At 42.8% G+C, this 21,343-nt stretch overlaps 1 protein-coding gene across 1 annotated transcript in view; it reads right to left on the reverse strand.

Moving 5' to 3' along the window:
* Positions 1-21,343, reverse strand: part of ECPAS (Ecm29 proteasome adaptor and scaffold) — a 2,158,898-nt gene that overhangs the window by 1,365,017 nt on the left and 772,538 nt on the right. Inside the window, exon 17 of the mRNA XM_044061033.1 lies at positions 19,810-19,890. Coding sequence (XP_043916968.1) covers positions 19,810-19,890 — 81 coding nt within the window. The remainder of the gene's footprint in view (positions 1-19,809; positions 19,891-21,343) is intronic.

The following is a 21,343-nucleotide window of genomic DNA, read 5'->3' on the forward strand; positions in this document are numbered from 1 at the left end:
CTGGTAGTTAGGGAAGAAAGCAGGCAGATTAATGGATTGGTTGATGTTAGCTTCGGAAGCCACTTTAGGTAAAAAGGAGGGATTAGTCCTGAGGATACTCTGTCATTATGGAAGACAAGATATGGAGGTTTAGTACAAAGGGCCTGAAGCTCCGATACCCTTCTAGCTGAGGTAATAGCAATCAAGAAGGCAGTTTTCCAAGAAAAATACTTTAAGTCAACCGAAGCTGCAGGCTCAAAGGGGGGGCCAGTAAGAGCCTGTAGGACTAAGGTTAGATCCCACGCAGGAACTGCATTCTTGACAGGAGGTCTTAAAAGAAAAGTGCCCTTCAAGAAGGTCTTACAGATCTTAGAGGAAGCTAAGGGACCAAGATTGTCACCGATGTGGAAGTGGGAAATGGCCGCCATTTGAACCTTCACAGTTAAGAACTGGCCCCCTGATGAAAAATGTGGGATAAGAACTCAAGTACTGCTGGAATGGGAGCAGTAAAGGGGTCCAAATTCCTATGCCCGGCTCAGACAGAAAAACGTTTCCATTTACTGTTGTAGACTTTCCTGGTAGAAGGCTTATGTGCCGCCACCAGGATGGATTTAACTGCGGACAAGATGCCGGGAGTCCTAGCCACTAACGGAACTGGATCAACCAAGCGGAAAGCTTGAGGTCATCCAGGTTGGGAGTTTTCAATCCTGAATGATGAGAAATCAGATCCGGAATGGGATCCAAGATCCAAGGAGGAGCTATGAGATGAGACCGCAGGTATGGGAACCAGGTTTGACGAGGCCAGAATGGGGCTATGAGGATAACCTTGCTCCCCAACCGATGAGCTTTCTGCAAGAATTTTGTCATTAACGGGAGAGGAGGATAAGCATAAAGAAGACCGAATGGCCAAGCATGAACTAGAGCGTCGCTGGGGCTCTCCCCTGGTGGAGGGATTAGAGTGAAAAACTCGCTGCACTTTGCGTTCGAAGGCGATGCGAACAGATCGCAGCAAGGTTGACCCCATTTGAGGAAGATCTGTTTCGCTACCACGGGGTTCAGAGACCACTCGTAAGGTGAGAGGATAGTTTGACTCAGCTTGTCCGCTAAAATGTTTGACCGACCCAGGATGTGCGTTGCTAGCAGAAAACGGTTGGTGGATATCGCCCACTCCCAAACTCTCATGGCCTCTCGGTAAAGAGGGTAAGACTTGGTCCCCCCTTGTTTGTTGATGTACCAGACCACTGACATGTTTGTCGTCTGAATTGCAATAGTCCCTAGAGGAAGAAGGGCATGGAGAGCTTGCAACGCTAGAAGCACCAACCTCATCTCCAGAACACTGATATGCAGAACGGTCTCTGTTGGAGTCCACGTGCCTTGGACGGTTCTGCCCATGCAATGCCCCCCCCACCCTAGGCGAGAAGCGTCCATGTCACTGTGGCTTGGGGTAGAGGCATCAAAAAGGGCCGCCCTTCCCGAAACTCTCAGGAATGGAGCCACCAAAGCAGAGATTCCCTGCAAACCCTGCTGAGGGGAATCGGGGAGTACAACGGATGTTGAAGGATGGACCACTGGACCTGCAAGATCCACTGAAGAACCCTCATATTCAAGCGAGCTAGGGGTGAAAGGTTGATAGCCACCGCCATAGACCCTAGAGCCCTCAGGACTAATTCCGCTGGTGGGGCCGGAGACTGTAGAAGACCTAAGACATGGAGAGTTAGGTTGCGGAGTCTGTCCGACGTCAAGAAGACCTTGGACTGAAGCGTGTCTATTCTGGCCCCTATGAAGTCCAGGACCTGAGCAGGCTGAAGGGACGATTTTTTGTAATTTATAGTGATCCCCAATTGGTGGGCCAAACGCATGAAATAATCCCTGGCCAAGCATAGTAGATGCCTGGTGGGAGCGGCAAGGACCCAGTCATCCAGATAAGGAAAGACCTGTATTCTCTGAAGACTCAGGTGGGCCGCTACAACAGCCATGACCTTGGTGAACACCCTGGGGGCTGTGGTGAGGCCAAAAGGGAGGACCCTGAACTGATAATGACTGTCCCCCAACCGAAAGCGGAGAAACCTCCTGGATCTCCTGTTCATTAGAATGTGATAGTACGCATCCTTGAGGTCTATGGAGCACATCTAGTCGTTCTCCTGCAGAAGGGGGAGAATAGATTGAATGGTAACCATCCGGAATTTCTCCTTGGCAACGGACAGGTTCAATGTAGACAGGTCGAGAATTGGCCTTAAGTCCTCCGTCTTTTTTTGGCACCAAAAAGAACCTGGAGTAATTACCTGATCCGGACTGGCCTGGGAGGATGCGCTGGATGGCTCTTTTTCTTAGCAGCTCTTTTATCTCTAAAGCTGCCGCCTCCCTCTGATTGGGTGGGACATCGGGGAGGCGCCCCAACTGAAGGGGAGGATTCATGAAGGGAACAGATTAACCTCTGGATATTATTTGGAGCACCCAGCAATCTGTCGCGATGGACTCCCAATGTGCCTCCAGAGAGGAGCAGTCGGGCAACCTCTCAGGGTTGCTGTGCGGGTCGGTCGGAAAAGGGTTCCCTCGACCAGAAATTCTTCGGCCCCCCCCCTCTGCCTCTGGGCCGGCATCCACCTTGTCCTCCCCTGCCTCTGAAGGATGAAGGGTCCAGAGCAAAACGGGATTGTTGAGATTTCCGGAACCACATCATCTTTTGTCCTCTCTGGTTCCTGGAAAAAGACCTTTGAGGAGCCGAGAAGCGGATTCCGATGGCAGACGTCTTCCCGTCTTTCTCGCTCTGGAGTAGAGTATCGTGGACGGTCTTGCCAAACAACGTAGAACCGTCAAAGGGAGCATTCGCGAAGGACGCCTTGAAGGGTTCCGCAAAATCGCAAAGACGGAGCCAGGCATGATGCCACAAGGTGATGGCTGCTCCACTGGCTCTAGCCGCCCCCTCCGTGGCATGGCAGAGAAGCCGCATAGAAGTTTTGGATACCGACTTTAGAGTGGCCATTCATGCCGAGAAGGTTCATTTGTCCTCGGCCGACATGGACTCTGGGGGAGACCCAGCGTACTCTTTGATTAGATCCCGCTGAAGGCGAATCACGTGCGCCAAGTAGTTCAGCGCCCTTACGGAGAAGGTGGCTGAAGCGAACATCCGCTTTCCAATGTAGTCCATCGTCCGAGACTCCTTGTCGGGAGGATGTACCGAGGAACTATCCTGTGCCAGTTCCATCTTGGTGGCAGCCGCCACCACCATGGCATCTACTGGGGAAACCTTTGCTCCACGCCATCCTGTCTGTCGGGGGACTAAGGATCTTATCTGGTCTCCTGGGGATCGGCTCTACAGTGTCCGGCTCCTTCCACGCCCTGGTAGTTATAAGATCTACCAGGGGGTCGGCCAGAGGGGACGCCCAAGAGGTAGATGGGCCTGCATCAAACGCCTCCAGAAACACAGACTCATCCGAGGAAGGTTTTTGGGCTGACCACTCCCCCTCTAATGTGCAGCATCTCCATGATGTCTCCAAAGGAGACGTACTCGGGGGGTGACCTGGGGGAACCTTCCCCTTCATCCAAGTCAATGTCTTCCGTGAGGGACTTGGGGTAGCCCAAGTGCCTCCTTTTACACTTTTGTTTGTGAGGAACCTCTTCGGGGGGGGGGGGGGGCTGTCCGAGGAGAGCTCACCAACCAGGTCCTGTTCCTCTAGGGGAACCATCTGGGACGTAGACGCAGGCTGTCCCTGGGGCCGGATGATGGGAGATCGGCCCGTCTGCGAGGGAATGGCGGGTGGATCCATAGCACAAGCCTGGGGCCTCGAATCCCTCAAGAGGACACTCTCCACGACGTTGAAGGCCGAAGATGAACTGCTCTCCCTAGGATCCGAGAGCAGCTCCCACGGATCCGACGTGTGGATCGGAGCCAGAGCTGAAGCGATCGGACCTGAAAGAGAAGTGTGCTCCGACGGCATCGGAGCCGAAGACACACACACCCCAATGGATCCGAGGCTCGACTCATGGCCCTGAGAGCTCGGATCCGAAAAAGGACCCGACAAACTCAAGGGTACAGCCGGCAAAGTAGCGATTACTATCAGCGCCGACTCCCCGGCTCCGATGCTACCAGGATCTGACAGCTCCGAAACCCAATAATGGATCGGAGAAGGAGCAATGGGGGCAAAGAAAAGAAAGGGGCCGAGCTCGGGGGGGGGGCAAGAGCACTCCCATCTGCATCTGGGCCTGGAGGAAGTGACGCATCATCTGGTCCATGTCCGTGTCCGAAAGGCTCCTCGTTGATCTAGAAGCCGCCGAGGCTGGCCGGGAAGGCCACCTCGACGACCTCGAAGGTGGCCAGGTCTCCTCCTCCGGCTCTGGAGAGAAACGTGGAGAACGGAGCAGAGAGGGGGAAGACCCAGAGGCATTCAAAGGAGAACAGAGCTGCTTAGCCAGCGGGGCCGAGGGGGCAGAATCGGCCCGCTACTTGTGGCTCCTATGCCTCTCCCTGTCTTCTTCCTTCTCTCTATCTCACCTATCTTTCTTTCCGGAATCTCTCTCTCCCTGGGACACAGTGGGAGTTTGAGTCCCGGCCAGGGGAGCAGGAACAGTTGGCTGAACAGCTGCAGCCGTGGCTGGTGCCACTGACAGAGACGAGGAAGAAGCAGAATCCTGGGGCAAAAGGCCTGCAAGGATTAACTTGGTCCTCCTGTCCCTCAAAGCCCGGGGGTTGAAGGCGGCACAGATCTGGCAGCCTGATAAGTGAGCCATCCCCAGGCAAATAATGCACCGAGTGTGGCCATCGGCTGGAGAGAGCTTATGGCCACACTCAGAGCATTTAGAAAATGTGGCCTTAGGGCCTTCGGCCATGACAACTCACACACACACCCTCACACACAGATAAGAGAAAGGTTAAGACTAACTGATTACTAAAACAATTTAAGCTAAATAAACTAAGGGTCAATTAATACACACACACACACACACACACACACACACACACACACAATTTAGTTTGAGAAAAACAGAGCAAAAAAACCCTATTAAACCACTCACAAAACTGCCAGGAGCTCATCACTCGTGCTTCAAGAAGACGCGGCAAACAAGATCTGAGGACTGGAGGGAGGTAGCAGGGTATTATGGGTAAGGGGGAGGAGCTTGGAGCTTGGATCTCTAGCTTGGAAAGCTGCCGGGTCGGATCCGATACCCACAGGTTGCTGATCAAATGAAGTTAACTATGTCAGATATGTACATTTCTTTTCTGTCCAGCAGGACCCACTGTTGATACGTTTTTACCACAGCAACTTTACAAATGCATTTTTAACACAAGCATCTTTACAAATCAGTTTGATATCCAAATGACAAAATTCTTTACAAAACTCCAGCTGGCTATGTTGGCATATGTTACACATGCACTGCTCTACTCTGTGGCATAGCTGGCATTACATCACATCATCACAAACACTAATAAAGTCTAAAATAAGCAATATAGAAAATATTTGGAAAAATCCATTCATTTAATCATGTGCAAACTTGGAACTCCTCTAATTCTCATCCAGCTACTTAACTAACTCTCTCAAATATATTTTTTCAATCTCCAACACTATACATTTCTCAAAAAAATATATGTAGCCAAATAGATGCACTCCAGTTTCTGCCCAAATCAATAACCTAATATAATACACAGCAACATAAAGTATCACAAAACACCCTTTTATGTACTAACACTACAACTTAATATGCATATCTACACATAGCCGTGTTTAGATATACACACTATGTAAATTGTACCACCCTTCAACCATCATCTAACACTCACAGCCTCCACATTTCCATTAAAAATTAAATTTCATCCCCTAGACACTATATACCAACCTGTTGGAGGAAAAGTAAAAATACAGATATGAACTAAGTGACAAAATCACAAATTAGGAATATGAAAAAAGTCTAGAATATTTAGTATCTTTGCTTGGAAGTGTTTACTTCAAAGATTTTTTTTTTCTCATGTAGGCAGTAAATGTTGGAGGTGTGATGGGGAAGAATGAGGTAATTGAGAACATATTTTCTGGGGCATTATGAGTTGGCAGACTTTGAAAATTCCCTGCAGGCTACTCTATCAGAAATACTGGGTGAGCAAATTGGTATGACTAAGGAAATGATTTTCTGAGCTATGTTACAGAATCGGAACTGCCTAAATATAGTAAGGCCTTGCTGAGTCTATTTCTGGAGGCTGCCAAAAAAAACAATTGCTAGGAAATGGAAATCAAAGTCTAAACCAACTGTACTAGAAATATAGAGAAAAACAATGGAAATGGAATCTTTAGAAAAGGATAAAAGCAAATTACACAATGGAAATTGTGGGAACAATACATGCAGGGGAGGAATGAGGTTTAAAAGAAGGCAGGATCTGAATGAGCCATGTAATGTTTGACTGACAGTGACTAGATAGATAAGTGATTAATATAATGTCTGCAACTGAAATTATGTTAATATCTTTTGTTTTCATTTACATAAATGTATGATTGCCTGTCATTCCTGACAATTTAATAAAGATGTTTCTTGTTTAGCAAAAAAAAAAAAAAAAAAACACTAATTAGGATCACATTATCAAACAAGAAAAATGCCACTCAAATATAGCATTAATATAATGAATAGGATAAAACTTTGCCAGACTATTAATAATGCACAATGTTAAGCAAGCATTTACCAAATACAGTAAATAATAACACTATTCAAAATTTGCAAAGCTTAATATACTTTAGCAATAATATTTCCTAATATTTTTATGTACATTAGTTGACTGATAGTGGGTTGATCCACAAAGGACCTGTATCAATCCAAGCCCAGAAAATACAACAAAAGTAAGGCTAATCAAAAGTTAACAAAAGTAAAGACAGCAGTTATAAAGCAAACAAAGATTTGACAAAAAAATACATTTAAAGTGAATCAACAGTATATTAAAGTAACATTAGATTTACATCACTGCTTTGCGTGTGCATGTGTCTATATGCAGAATAATTGCAGATACATGCATTCTTGTACAGATAATGGACATAAATGTTGATTGTGTGAAGCATTTCACTTATGTGTTTTTTTAGCAAACTTATTTATTCACCACATTAATTTGCAACATGAATTCACATGCATTAACAATTCTGAGTAAAACTCAACCTTGTCATTTACATGCATTATTTATTTTTACTTATTAACTGGGGTGGTGCACTGATCTTAATGGACTATTTGCAGGAAAAGCCCAAGTGAATAGCATCATATAAGAAATGAACAAAACATTTTTACAGATAGAAGAATATGCTAAAATATATGTGCGTGCATGTATGTGTGTCTATATATATATATATATATATATATATATATATATATATATATATATATATATAGACAGATGCAAGAATATGCAGTTAACATTCTTCTTCATTCTTCGATATTAATATTTACATCACGCCATCATATTTTTCAGTGCCCATCGATCCCCTCACACCACACATCTACTGCACCATTATCACATCTGTATGTATATATCCCAATTTGCCATTTATTTTTATGTACTTTATTTATGTACTTTATTTATGATCTCCACTTCCTTTTCTTTAATTTCATTAATGTTCAATACGCCCTCCAAAATTGTTTTAGTGGTTGATTTTCATTTCCTTATTACTGCTTTTATGGCTGTGCTCTTGTCATTTCTAATCATAAACACCAACTCAAAAACATAATTTCCTCAGTTACTATGATTTGTTCCCCAACAATAGTATCACAGTGTTTAGGAAGGAGTCTTTAAAATCAAATTAACCCTGTAGATTCCCAGTTTCCTCTCCCTTCCCCTTCATATTTCAAACACCTACGCCTTATTTGGGGGATAAGTCTTTGGAGTCTACCTGGAGTATAAAGTATGTGGGCAAACATTTCCACACAAGTATCCTAAACTGCCTGGAATCTTTCACATACTTAGATGGCCTAAAAATCTTTCCCCATTGTTTTTTCATAACTTGTCTGTTTTCTTTTTCTGGATCCTTTCTAAGCTCTTCTGATTGATCTTTCTCATTATCATGCAAAATTTTATATACCCTGCTTATTGTCCCTTTTCTGATGACAAAGTACAACTGTCTAAGAACTTACCATAACAGTAGATTTCCTCCTGATCACTGTGGCAGTATTCCTAAACTATGGGTTATCCTGCATGAAGTAAACTGATATCCAGCTGGCATACCAGAGCCAAAACCTTCATAATACACCATATGCCTGGTGTACGACCTCATCCCACAGGTGCAGGAGTACATAAGTGGACATATGGGAATAAGATCAGACTACAGCCAAGAGATTCTGGAGAAGCCAGAGTATGTCAAGCAATAAAGTACAAGTCCAGCTAAGAGGAGGGGAGTGGAACTCCTCCACCTTGCTCCACAAAGTATAGACAGGCAAAAAAAAAGGGAGAAGGAGGGAAGGATGCAATATTGCAACAATGGTCAGTAGTACCATGTTCTTCCTTGGATCACTGTTGCAGTACTGAACTGATGGGTGACTCCCAAAGTGAAAGGTTGTTGGAGGTGGATGTGCTGGAACCAGGAGAGCCACCCAACAGTTGTAGCAGCACAGATCTTACAAAGTCCTAGATCTTACAAATGAATCCATTCTGCCGCGTCTAATAAAGGTATGAACCAAAGACAAGGTTGGTTGTCTCCAGAATAGATCTGGAGTCAAGGCCATTAAAGAAGGCACCAGAGGAGGGGGAGATTTCTCTGGTGAAATGGGCCTTCACAGGTGAAGACACAGGTTTGTCATGGAATGTATAATAGAAGAACATGGATTTAGAGATCCAGTTGGAAACAGTCTGCTTGGTCACAAAGGATACCCAATTTACCCTCCTGGAACGAGCAAAGAGATGGTCATTTTTTTTCCTGAAAGCTTTTGTCTTGTCTAGGTAGAATCTAAGCTATCTGTACATATCCAGTAAATGGAGAAGTCTCTCACCCTGATCTGTGGATTAGAAGAAAAAGGCAAATGGAGACAGCCTGGTTGACTAATAGTTCATTAAGCACTATGGGCATAAAACAGAGATTAGGCTTTAAGGAGACCCTGTCCTTACAGAAGATAAGAAAGAGAGGGATGGCCATTAGTATCTGAAGCTCAGACAGATTTCTAGCAGAGGTAATGGCAACCAGCAGAACCATTTTCCAGGTACAGAATTTTAATGAGGTGGAGGCTGCTCATTCAAAAGGTGGTAAAGTAAATTTTTCCAAAACAAAGTTCAGATCCTACGGAGGTGGTCTAGTCAAACAGTCCAGGGGGTTTGCTATTCATTTATGTTGTATTAATCAAAAAGGGGGACAAGATTGCATTACAGAAAGGCAACAAGAGGGGAATTAAGACAAAATAACACAGATCTATGGTTATATAATGGAGTACTGATATATAAACAAAACACTCTTAGGATCTCAGGCAGCTCTTTTCTTTAAGTAGATAGAGTACTTCTGAAATGGTTGTCAGAGAAGTGGTTACAAATATTAGTTACACGCAAGCCCCAGAGTTTAGGTGTAAGAAATGAGAAAGCATGTTCTGTTATGTATAGGGTACTAGTACACCTGGTTAAGAGTGTAGCATTGCTAGCTGTCGATTGTATTTGGTATGGCATGCTCCGTATAGCAAGTCCATGGCCGAGGAGAGAGGCAGAGTGTGTCATTATGAAGTGTCTTGTGAATTAGGCCATGTGTGATGCAATGGTGTTTAGTGTAAGGTGATGACAGAGTCTATGAGAGAGAGTTTGGCGTTTAGTAAGGTTGTTTCATGGAGGTGTATGTCAATTGGAGTTGTAAGATATTTACTAATAGTACTGTGGCCCTCTGGAGTGTGAAAGTGAGATATCTGGTGACAACTACATAAAGCTGAATTAATACTGGTACTTATGCTACTGACTGTAAACATACAGAAAAGTATCTGAAAGAGAGGACCCATTCAATGCTTTGGTTATTGTTAATAAGGGGAGGGTGACAGCAGGCGCAACTTTCTAATTCTTCTGGCGGAACCAAACAACATCATTTTAGCATTTAAAGGACAACTCCACCTTAGAACTACAAAAAATCTAGTTTTTTACTCTGTCTTTATTTTCTGACCTAATTTTACACCTCATCACTCTCAACTGCTTCTTATAGAATTTTAAAATGTTTTCTGCAAAATGGCTATCAAAGGGGCTTAACATAACAAAATGATCTTATTTTTCTTGAAGCCTTTCTCTTTCCTATAATCCATTACAAGTCTGCTTTATTTGAGTCATGCTAAATATAAGGAAGTAGTGGTACATTCGCATGCCACTGACATATAATGGGATTAGTATCAGTCAGCCCTCTTACATACTTATCTGCAACAGGACTGCTGCTTTTATTTCTTGAATGGTCCACATTTGTGTGCGTCTCAGGGCTTGTTTTACAGTGTACTAAGGAATTATACAGCAACCAAAACCATGACTAAATTGCAGGCCTTTGAACAAAGTATCTTTAGTAAAGAAGAATCAACACCCCTCCCCCACACTTTGGTAAATGTGCTGATATTTTTTAAGAATTACAACAAAAAATATTTTCGTACTTTTCTCTAAATGTCACTGACATTTTTGATACTACATTCAAGTCATATTTAAATCTAAATTGGCATAAAAAAAACAAACATTTAAATTTAAGCCTTAGCATTTCACTACTGTGATGCTGCTTATGTAAATTTGTCAAAAGAGGTGATAACTGCACTTGAACAACTCACTGGTATAATTGCTCTGTTTTACTATAAAAGGCATGGCTACATTGGAAGCAGCTTTGATACAGTGTATGTTCACTTCCTCTCTGCAATAAAGACAATGGAAAACAGCTTCACACCTCTGTCTTGTTTACAGCAGCATGAGCTCCTGACACCAGAATAATACACATATTAGACTGTCAGAAGTACCCGACTACAAATTTCTCTTTGTCTGTGGTATGTCATGTAGGTATAGACAAATTCCTCTGCAAATTAAATGAGAAGTTAAGCTTAAAGAAAATGGGTGGTCTTTCCCTTTCTTTGATTCCAAGATGAGAAAAAAAGAAGTTATGTACTCACCATAACGTTCCACGTGCGTTGTCCATCTTGTCTTCATTCTTAGCAGGTTGGGTTTGGTTCCGACTCAGCCTTATACAAAGCTTGAGGTCTTCCACTAGCTGGTGGCTAAAACCCTATCCCATGATGCACTACGAGAGCTCCCCAGATCTTGTTTGCAGATATAGCTAAATAAAGGTCACTGAATACATAATACAGCAATGAAGAAGGCCAGAGGACACTAATAGCCAATTGCATCTGCTCAGTCTTCCAGAAGCGAAAGGCTGGGAGAAGGGGGTGGGATGTAAGAATGAAGATAAGATAAACAACACGTAAGGAACGTTATAGTGAGTACATAACTTCTTTATGTGATGTTGTCCTATCTCACCTTCATTCTTAGCAGTTTGGGACAGCGTCCCAGCACCATCTTTCTTGGGTGGCTCAAAGGAGAATATTCTTCAGAACAATGGACCCAAAGGAGGCCCTGTTTCTGGAGGCCAATAATGACTGATAAAGGTATGAGGCCTTGCCCATGTTGTTGCAGCACGACTGGTGACAATTGGTAGTCTCGCCTGAAAGGCAGAAGAGGTTGCATTGGCTCTTGCAGAATGACTTTTTACTTTATGGGAAAGTTATTTGTTTTGAGATTGGTAACCAAAGGTAACACAATCTGACAGCCACTTCGAAAGTGTGACTTTTGACAAAAGAGATACAAATAATTGGTTGGATTTTCTGAAATCTTTTGTCATATGTAAGTACAAATGCAATTGTCTATGTACATCCAGTTGGTGCAGCATATATTCTGCCTTGTTGCTATAAGTTGGGGGGGGGAAAACGGTAGTTCTATGGACTGATTCAGGTTAAATTCTGAGCATACTTTGGTAGAAAGGATGGGTTCGTTCGTAGGGATACTCTATCTTTGTGGAAGAGCACGTAGGGGGCTTTATTGATAATGCTTGCAGCTCTGAAACTCTTTAGCAGAAGTAATAGCTATCAAAAGAATAATTTTCCTAGTCAGATACTTGAGATTGCAGGATGATGCAGGCTCAAAAGGGGGAAGAATCAAACGTGAGAAGACAAAATTCAAGTCCCATGGTGGTGGAGGGACTTGGATACCCTTAAGAACGGCTTTCTAAAGTCTGTGGGACATCACATTAGGGCCTGATTCTCCTAAATGGAAATTAGATATAGCAGCTAATTGGACCCAACTAGTAGCTGCAGCTGCCCCTTCATTAAACAGCTTTGCTAGGAATTCAAGAATAGACGCTATTGGGACAGAGAAGGGATCAATGTGATTATTCAAAGCCCATGAAGAAAATCTTTTCCATTTGCTTCTATATAAACCTTTCTTGTCGAAGCCTTATGAGACGAGATTAGGATATGTTTTACTGACATAGAAAGGTTAGGGAGCCTGGCTATGGTTGGATACGGAGCAGCCAAGCTGTCAATTTCAGGGTTTGACGTGAGGGGTGCAGCACCCCGATGCAGGAGTCTAGAGGTCCAGAACTGGGTCCAGAATCCACAGCTCTTCCTGGAGATGAGGCCACAGGAAGGGTAACCAGATTTGATGAGGCCAGTATGGGGCGATGAGTATTAAGTTCCTTCCCAAATGACTGGCTTTCTGAAGAACTTTGGGTATCAAAGGAAAGGGAGAAAATGCATAGAGGAGACCCGAGGGCCAATCATGAACATGTGCATCCCTTGGTGACTCCCCAGTGGGGGGATCAGGACAAAGTAGCTGCTGCATTTGGCATTTATGGATGTGGCAAAAAGGTCACAGCAAGGCTGGGCCCATTTGCGGAAAATCTTTTCCACCACTTCCTGTTTTAGGGACCACTTGAGGCAGCAGAATCGCTCTGCTGAGTTTGTCTTCAATCACGTTGGATTTCCCCGGGATGTGCGTTGCTATCAAAAAGCACTGGAAGGAGGTTGTCAAGTGCCATACTCTCAGGGCCTCCCGAAAAAGGGGGCAAGATCTGGTTCCTCCTTGTTTATGTACTATTCAACTAACATGTTGCCCGTCTGTATTGCAATAGGTCCTAGTGGAAGAGTGTCATGGAATGCTTGCAACACTAAAAGCACTGCTCTCATCTCTAGGACATCGATGTGCAAATGCCCTCATTGTCCTGCCAAGTGCCTTGAACTGTCCTTCCCAGATAATGCCCCCCCCACCCTATCTGGGAAGTGTCCATGGTCACCGTGGCTAATATGACTGGGGAAGAGCAAAGGGATGACCTAATGTCACATGAGTGGAGTAAAGCCACCAACGAAGGTCTTTTCTGAAGGATTCCATTATCAAAATTTGGTGGGACATGGGTAGTTCCTGCATAGACCACTGAGTGAATAGTAGCCATTGTAGTATTCTCATGTGCAGGTCTATATTAGGAGAACAAAAACCCGACTGAGCGAATCTCAGTTGAGCAACACAGAAAGAGTGAAAACCACTAATATCGCAAGAATGAACTGATATAGTTTATGTGTTTTATCCGTTTAGTTTCTCTGGTTCGATATTAGCAGTTTTCGCTCTTTCTGTGTCACTCAACTGGCATTCGCTCAGTCGGGTTTTCGTTCTCCTAATATAGACCCCTCTTGTGCAGACATGCTAAGGGAATCAGGGTTATTGCAGCTGCCATGGTTTCCATTTATTTGAGGAGTGTTCTTACTTGTACTTTTTTCTTGGAAAGAAGGTTTTGGACCTGATGTCTTAGGGCTTGAACCCTTTCGGTGGGAAGTTTTGCCATCACGTTTGCTGTATCTAGATCTGCTCCATATGCTGAGATGGCAACAAGGCAGATTTTTTGTAGTTTATTGTGATTCCTAGGTGAGAGCAGAGATGTATAGTGTTGTCTCTCGTTTTGGATAGTAGATGCTCAGTGGTGGTGGTGGTTAGGAGCCAGTCGTCTAGGTAGGTATGGAAACACTCTGAATCCTAGGCGTCTCAAGTGAGCTGCTACTACTGCTATACACTTGGTGAACACTCTGGGGGCTGTAGTGAGGCCAAAGGGCAGAGCTTGGAAATGGTTGTGATTGGCTCCAAGCCGAAAGCGCAAATGACTCCTGGATCACCTGTCCATTTTTATGTGGTAGTATGCATCCTGGAGGTCTACAAAGCACATCCAATCATCTCATCCCAGAAAAGGGAGCACTGATTGCAGTGTTACCATCTGGAACTTTGACTTTCTTACCGATTTGTTTAATTTGCTGAGATTCAGGATGGGTCTCCAGTCCCCTGTTTTCTTTGGAACTAAAAAGAACCTTGAGTAAGTTCTGGAACCTATTTGTTTTGTGGGGACTGCTTGGATGACTATTTTGTCTAGCAACTTTTGTATTTCTAGAGTTGCCTGATCCCTTTGACTGGGAGGAACATCCGGGATGGGTTTTTTTTGGGACGGGGAAGGAAAAGGGTATGGAGTAACCTCTGGATACGATACTTTGCACCCATTTGTCTTTTGTTATTGTTAGCCAGGCTTCTGGGTACAAAGATAAGCGGCCCCTGACTGCCTCCAGAGATGGACAGGTGGGCCTTCTTAAAGGAACACTGAAAAAGCTTACTAAGGAGAGAGTCCCTGTTGCCCTGGTTTTGCAGAACCCCTCTGCCACATGGTCAGTGTCTTCCATTAGCACTTCTCCCTCTGCCCCTGGGAGAAGAATCAACATGTATGTCCTGGAAAGCTCTCTGGGATTTTTAAAACCACATTTTTCCTCCTTTCTGACCCTTTGGGTAAGGTCTAGTAGGTAGGGAAACACGGACTCCAACGCCAGACAGAGTCTTTCCTCCTTGTTCACACCTGGTCAGTGTGTCTTTGACTTTTGGCCCAAACAAAGATGAGCCATCAAAGGGCCGTTCACAAAAGAAGATTTTAAAGGGTTGCGCAAAGTTATACAAGCGCATCCAGGAATGTCTCCTTAGGGAAATTCCTGAACCTGCTGCCCTGCTCGCTCCATCCACTGCATAAGAAATGAGCCTCAGGGAGGAGCCGACAACTTAAGTTAAGGTGGAGAGCTGAGAGGAAACCTTGTCTGATACCCCTTCAGCTACTGAACCTTGGAGGATATTTTGTAGCGCTTTTAGGAGATCTCTCTGAAGCCTAGCAAAGTGAGTCAGATAATTCAGCTAGCTGAGTGCAAAAGTCTGAAAGTGAAGTGATGAATTTGCTTGGCCTCTGAGGAATAGGTTCCACTGAGTCTGGAGATTCCCATGCTTTTCGACAAACTAATTGTATCAGATTGAAGCCCAAGTTGCGGAAGGGTGAGACCCAAAAGCCTTCAGGTATACAGACTCCTCCTCAAAAGGTCTGATGGGCTTCCAGCCACCTCTCTGTTTTAGCATTTCCATGATGTCTGTAAGGTAGACATCCTCAGAGGGCAACCATGTGGACCCTTCTGAGTCATTAAGGTCTGTATCTGAAGTAATTGTCTCTTCTCAGGAGTCTAAATGCTTCCTCTTACATAGCCTCTTCCGAGGGACCTCTTCAGAAGCTATTCTGGAAAAGTTTCGGAAGAAAGGGGGTCACCTAATGGGGCATCCTGAGGCCTAGGGTTTCTGTGGATGCAGTGATACCGAAACAAACACCGGTGCCATTGGGGAAAGACTGTCCCGACCTGAGAGTGGACCTGTCTGTGGAGACAGCACTCTCATCACCTCGAATGCCCCCCGTCCCTGGTCTGAATCTGAAGTATCAGAGGGAACCCCCAAAACCAAGGGGGTTGTCTGCGAGGCTGAGGTAGGAGCCAAGCTCACCCAAGCCGATGCCCCCAGAGGCAAGTTCGGATCTGACAACTGTCCGATCAGACTCCCCTCCCTGGACCAGACTGGAGAGTGTCGGCTCCTAGAGCCCTCAAGTTCAGATGGAATCCAGGACACTGGAGCAACAGTCGGAACTGAAGATCCTGTGATAGGTCTTGGTTCTGACAGTTCCATTACAATCAGATCTGGACATTCTGGCTCCAAGATCCGGGATTGGATCCGAGAAGGAATCGATGGTGAAAGGGTAGGTTTGGTGAGTTCTGAAGCCCTCTGGCTTGGATCAGACAATTGTTTGGCGAGCGCCAGTGTCCTCAATAGCCTCTGCACCACACGATCCACATCATCATCGGACAGGCTCCTGGAGGATCAAGTGGAGGGAGTGAGGGAGCAGGAGATCTGGAAGACTGCAATAAGGAAGACCTTAAAGTGGGAGACACCAGTTACAATTCAGGGGACTGGCTCCGCAATTGAAACTCCAATGGCACTGATACAGAAGGAGCCGAGGTAGAAGGCTTCTTGGGTCCAAAAAAGAAACTTTAGGTAACTTTTTTGATGGCTCCGACTGAACACTCGAGGATGAGGACCCTTTCTCCGACTTGTCCGATTTCAAAGTAAGGGACTGGCTCAACTTTGAAGGACCCTGTCCACCTTCAACTGCTTCTGAGAAAGGGGTCTTCAACAAGCATCTCAAAATGAGCTTGTTCTTTCTCTCTAACAACACCTTGTGACTAAAGGAATGACAGACAGCACAGGACTCCTGAAGGTGAACCGCTCCGAGGCAGTAGACACAAATGGTATGTCCATCAGTTATGGACATTTTTTTGGTTGCACTTTACACATTTTTTAAACCCAGAGGGTTTAGCTTCCTTAGAATCTTTAGAAGACATGACTAAACAGCAACAATAACAGGAAAAACAGCTAACATCTATAGAAAAAAACAGAGAAAAAATATAACTTTATAAAATCCACTACTACTACTACTTTTAAACAACTCTCTTATTTATTTATTTTTTTAACAAGTACAACAGCTGTCAGACAAAACACATGGGAAAGGCCATCTAACTAAAATGAGCAAATGCAGCTCTCCAATTTAAATGGAATAACCTATACTTAATGGAAGAAAAGCCCTCTCACTAAAACAGGCTTTCTAGATTTAAGTTTAATGCTAGGAAAGGGGAAGAAAGGCCTAATGGAAAAAACAACAGCCAACAGCAAAAACAGCAGCAGAAAAAGCGGAACAAAGACAATTCACTTAATAACAATTAGCTGGAATAAAATAGATTGAAAAAGTATAACAATGTTTAGAATATAAAGCAGAAAAAAATACTTAGCCAGAGCCAGTAGGAAGAGCACCTGATCTTGTTTAGCAGCAAACAAACAAGATCTGGGGAGCTCTCGTAGTGCATCATGGGATAGGGTTTTAGCCAGGAGCTAGTAGAATACCTCAAGCTTTCTATAAGGCCAAGCCGAATCCAACCTGCTAAGAATAAAGGCAAGATAGGACAACATCACATTGAAAGTTTTATAAAGTATAAGCAGGTTTCAGGTACCTACATAGTACTAGAATCATATTGTAGGGAGAAAAGCAAACTAAGAGTTGAGTTAAACTGTAGGAGAAGGTGGAGTTTTACTATAAAGTGTAGTTAACCGGGTATGCAGACTGTTGAGAGTTTGAAGGAGTTTACATGTTATTATATTATGGTTAGGTGCAGATTCGCAGAAATCAAGATAATCTGTGAACAGAATAAGGTTGGAGAGTTTGTGATCAATATTCAGAGGATGGGCTTCATAGATAAACAGCCCATAATGCAGAGTTTATTCAGCAGATATGCAGAGTGTGCAGGATTTCAAATACAATGCATAATGCATGCCATCGGAGCTGTGAGCCACCCTGAGCAGCAAGCTCACAAACATCATTGCTGTGCAAGTATGCAGTGCTCATCTATGAGTTCTAAAGACAGTCTCAATGAAAAAGCTGAACAGGATTGAGAATAGAACTGAGCCTTGAGGTACTCCAGAGGTAATGTTAAGATAAGAAGATATACTACTGTTGTATGCAGTGTTAAAGCTTCCATTAATAAGGCAGCTTGAGAAACATTCTGCTGGAGCGTACAAGGAAGCTAATTAGGAGGGTATGGTTCACAGACTCTTAGGCTTTCATGAAGTCAGCAAATTGGGAACCAGTGAGGTGGCTTAGTGACTTGCACTATTAACTTCACAGAACGTATTTTGGTTTAGTGATGACCTGTTTTAAGGCACATCTCTCAAACATTTGTAATGTTAACCTCAGAAAATTTAACACACATAACATTTAAACACAGCACTGCTACACACAGGATAACAGCAACATTCAAACTACACTGACAAACTCATGTGTAAAATATCCTTTATAAAATATAGCATGTTCAAAGTTTGGATTTTCACTTGTGGCTTAGGGGGATAATTATCTGCATATTACAAGCCCATAACTTTCAGCCCCTCTATAATGTTCCCAATGTGGTTCACACACTACTGCGAATCACTTCTAATTGCCACTCATCACATCTTACTTTCCCTTACAAGCTTTGCAATACACCCACACAAACCAAGAGAAAAAAGAAACTTAAAAAGGAACACAGAACAACCTATCATTTGCCTACCTCTTCAATGTACTGCCATCTTAGAGTATTGTGATGCACTTCAAAATTTAGAGTTCACATTCTTAGCATGTACATATCAGCTGGAGATCAAGCACATCCAATATATTTGACAGATATCCACTCATTCCAGTCTTTCAAAATTACCAGACATGAACATCAGTGAACATTAACACTTACAATAACATAGAAACACGCTCATTTTGCTGAGAACCTTGCCAATTAACATTTAATCAGCCGAGTGTTTAAACCATTGTAAAGTATAATATTCCACTTACATATCAGTTATTCAAACTAGCATCACAACTGTGTCCATTAGTCATACTAATTCACTATCAGAAACTAGCCTAATCAAGTATCCTTTATGTTCACAAATTTAACAAACAGCAAAATGCCCATTGACATCCTGGTCATATTGCTGCACGTGTTACCAATCATAAGAGTTTAGCAGCATTAACCAATAAATTATAATCTCATATAAAATACAAGTTCACATGAATTTCTCCTTTTAATTCATCGCTAAAATTATCTAATGTGCTGTCACACATGCTCACACTTCATAAAAATTATAATTAATGTACAAAAGTCCCTCAGATGGCCCTCTGGAGTCTTTGTCACCATCACATATCTACCTACCTAAGAATGGGACATCAGCATCTCATTTTCTCTTTGTTGAGACATGAGGCATCCAATCTTCTTCAAAGTACACAGTTTTACAGCCATCATTACTTTTTCTATAATCGAAAGCCATATTCTCCAAACTCACACAGTCCATGGTAGATGGAATCCCTTACAAACTGCCCATTATGGACTAGGCTCAGATAAACAGCTGCATTTTTTATGGAAAACTTATTTTTAACACTGCTGAGAATAAAAACTTGTACCTTATCTTATGCCATCTGCACTCCTTAACTTCAGACATCAGTCTTTGCATTGCACTGTAGTCTCCTAGACACCATGATCCACCAGTACAGACTTTTCTACTGTTATTTTCTTCCATGGTTGCAACAGCTGTGACACAGCTTGTTTCTTCCTATTTCACTGGCCAAAATACCACAGAGTCTCAAACTATATTCCCCTGCCTTATTTTACTGAATGTAATCAACTTGGCTACTTAACAACACTGATTTATTCTACATATCCACCACCCTCTGCTGCAGTGGTAACATCTAGTCATAGTGCTTCTTAAAAAAAAAAAAAAAAAACTTACAGGATTCATCACTAGATGTCTCACATTGCTCAACATACTGACTTAACAACCCCCAAGACCACTTCAGCCTACTGCTGTACAGCTTTCAGGCACTATCTAAATCCATTTTCCAGAGCCATATTACATTGCATTATACATACACACACATACATATTTGTATATACAGACACACAAACACACAAACCAAGAAAGAAAAGAAACTTTACCTCTGCAAAGGCAGCAGGACTGAATGGAAGGATTGCATTACCCACCATAAATTTAGTTGGTGCATTCATTTTCTGTGAAACCTGGTAAAATATAAAAAGAGTGGTAATGACATTTACATTAAAGTCTTCATAGATCTTCTGGATGTTTAACCAAACAAGAACAGCACAACATCACTAACATTACTTAACAGCAAATTCAAATACTTCAATACAGCATTCATTCATATGACTAAAGCTCTTCAAATACTGCCTATTTTGATGACATGGCAGGATGCAAATACTGCAAGCTTGAAAACAGAAAGGATTTCATATATTTTAAAGCAGCCTACATCCCCGCCATTAAATTAATGACTACATCCTGCTGCTATAACTAGTGAAAATGCCATTTTAAAGATAATGGCAGAATGGCTTCTGAGCTAACAAGACTACAAAAATCAACCATCTCAAACCTCAAAAATGCAATCTCTGGCCTATTAAACACACAAAAATTATTAAGAGAAAACGGCAACATGGTATTTGCATGTATATGTACCACAGAATTAATATCCAGCCATAAGTGACATTCTATCAATTACTTCCAAGGCAGTGTTCCTTCTGTTCCCTAGTCAAATCACTATCCCTTCGGTATGCACAGCTGTCAGGTGACAGTTCACATGATCCATATAATGAAATAAGTGCTCTGCCTCTCTTAAATTTTTTTTTTTCATTTTGACACCTAAATAGGATTCTAATAAAGGCTGTCAATTTCCTGGTTTCTATCGATATACAAGGTTGCATTGTTAAAGCTGTTCAATATTCTACAGTAAAACTTCCAGACATAATTTCCTGAAATAATATACAAACTATGCTTCTCTTGTACATGTACTTAAAAAGGCAAGGAAACAACATCTTGAATGTGTAAAAATATTAATTTCTGGAAATGTTTGAACATATTAATTTTAAGGACAACCACATATTGTTTTATTACTGGTTTTACACCAAAAAACAAAGTTGTATTGTAGACACATACTTTCCATTTTGAATAAAACTTATAAGTTCATGTTTGTTCTCAATCAAATATGATGGAATTCTGGGCTTTGTCAAGAATATATGCCTGTTTTGCAAATATATTTTTTGCAAAGCTCCACAATATGACCCTGAATGTTACTATACATAATCCACAGGCTCCACAATATGACCCTGAATGTTACTATACATACTCCACAGGCTCCACAATATGACCCTGAATGTTACTATACACAATCCATAGGCTCCACAATATGACCCAGAATGTTGCTATACACAATCCACAGGTTCACAGGTATTTACTAAGAGACCATCAAGAAATTCAGACAGAACACCTAATTGCTGTGGGAGACTAACAATGTCCCTCAAGAAGATTTTCTTCACATATCCCGGGCAAAAATTTATCATACCCATCTAGTCATGCAGACTAGTTTTAAAGGTTAAATAAACTAAAAAAGAACAAACTGGTACAAAAATACACCAGTGGAGAAGCCACACCACAAGCAAGTTTATTACCACACTTAAGCAT

Source organism: Protopterus annectens, chromosome 2.part0, assembly GCF_019279795.1.
Source record: "Protopterus annectens isolate FY-2018-M chromosome 2.part0, PAN1.0, whole genome shotgun sequence".
Lineage (NCBI taxonomy): Eukaryota > Metazoa > Chordata > Ceratodontiformes > Protopteridae > Protopterus > Protopterus annectens.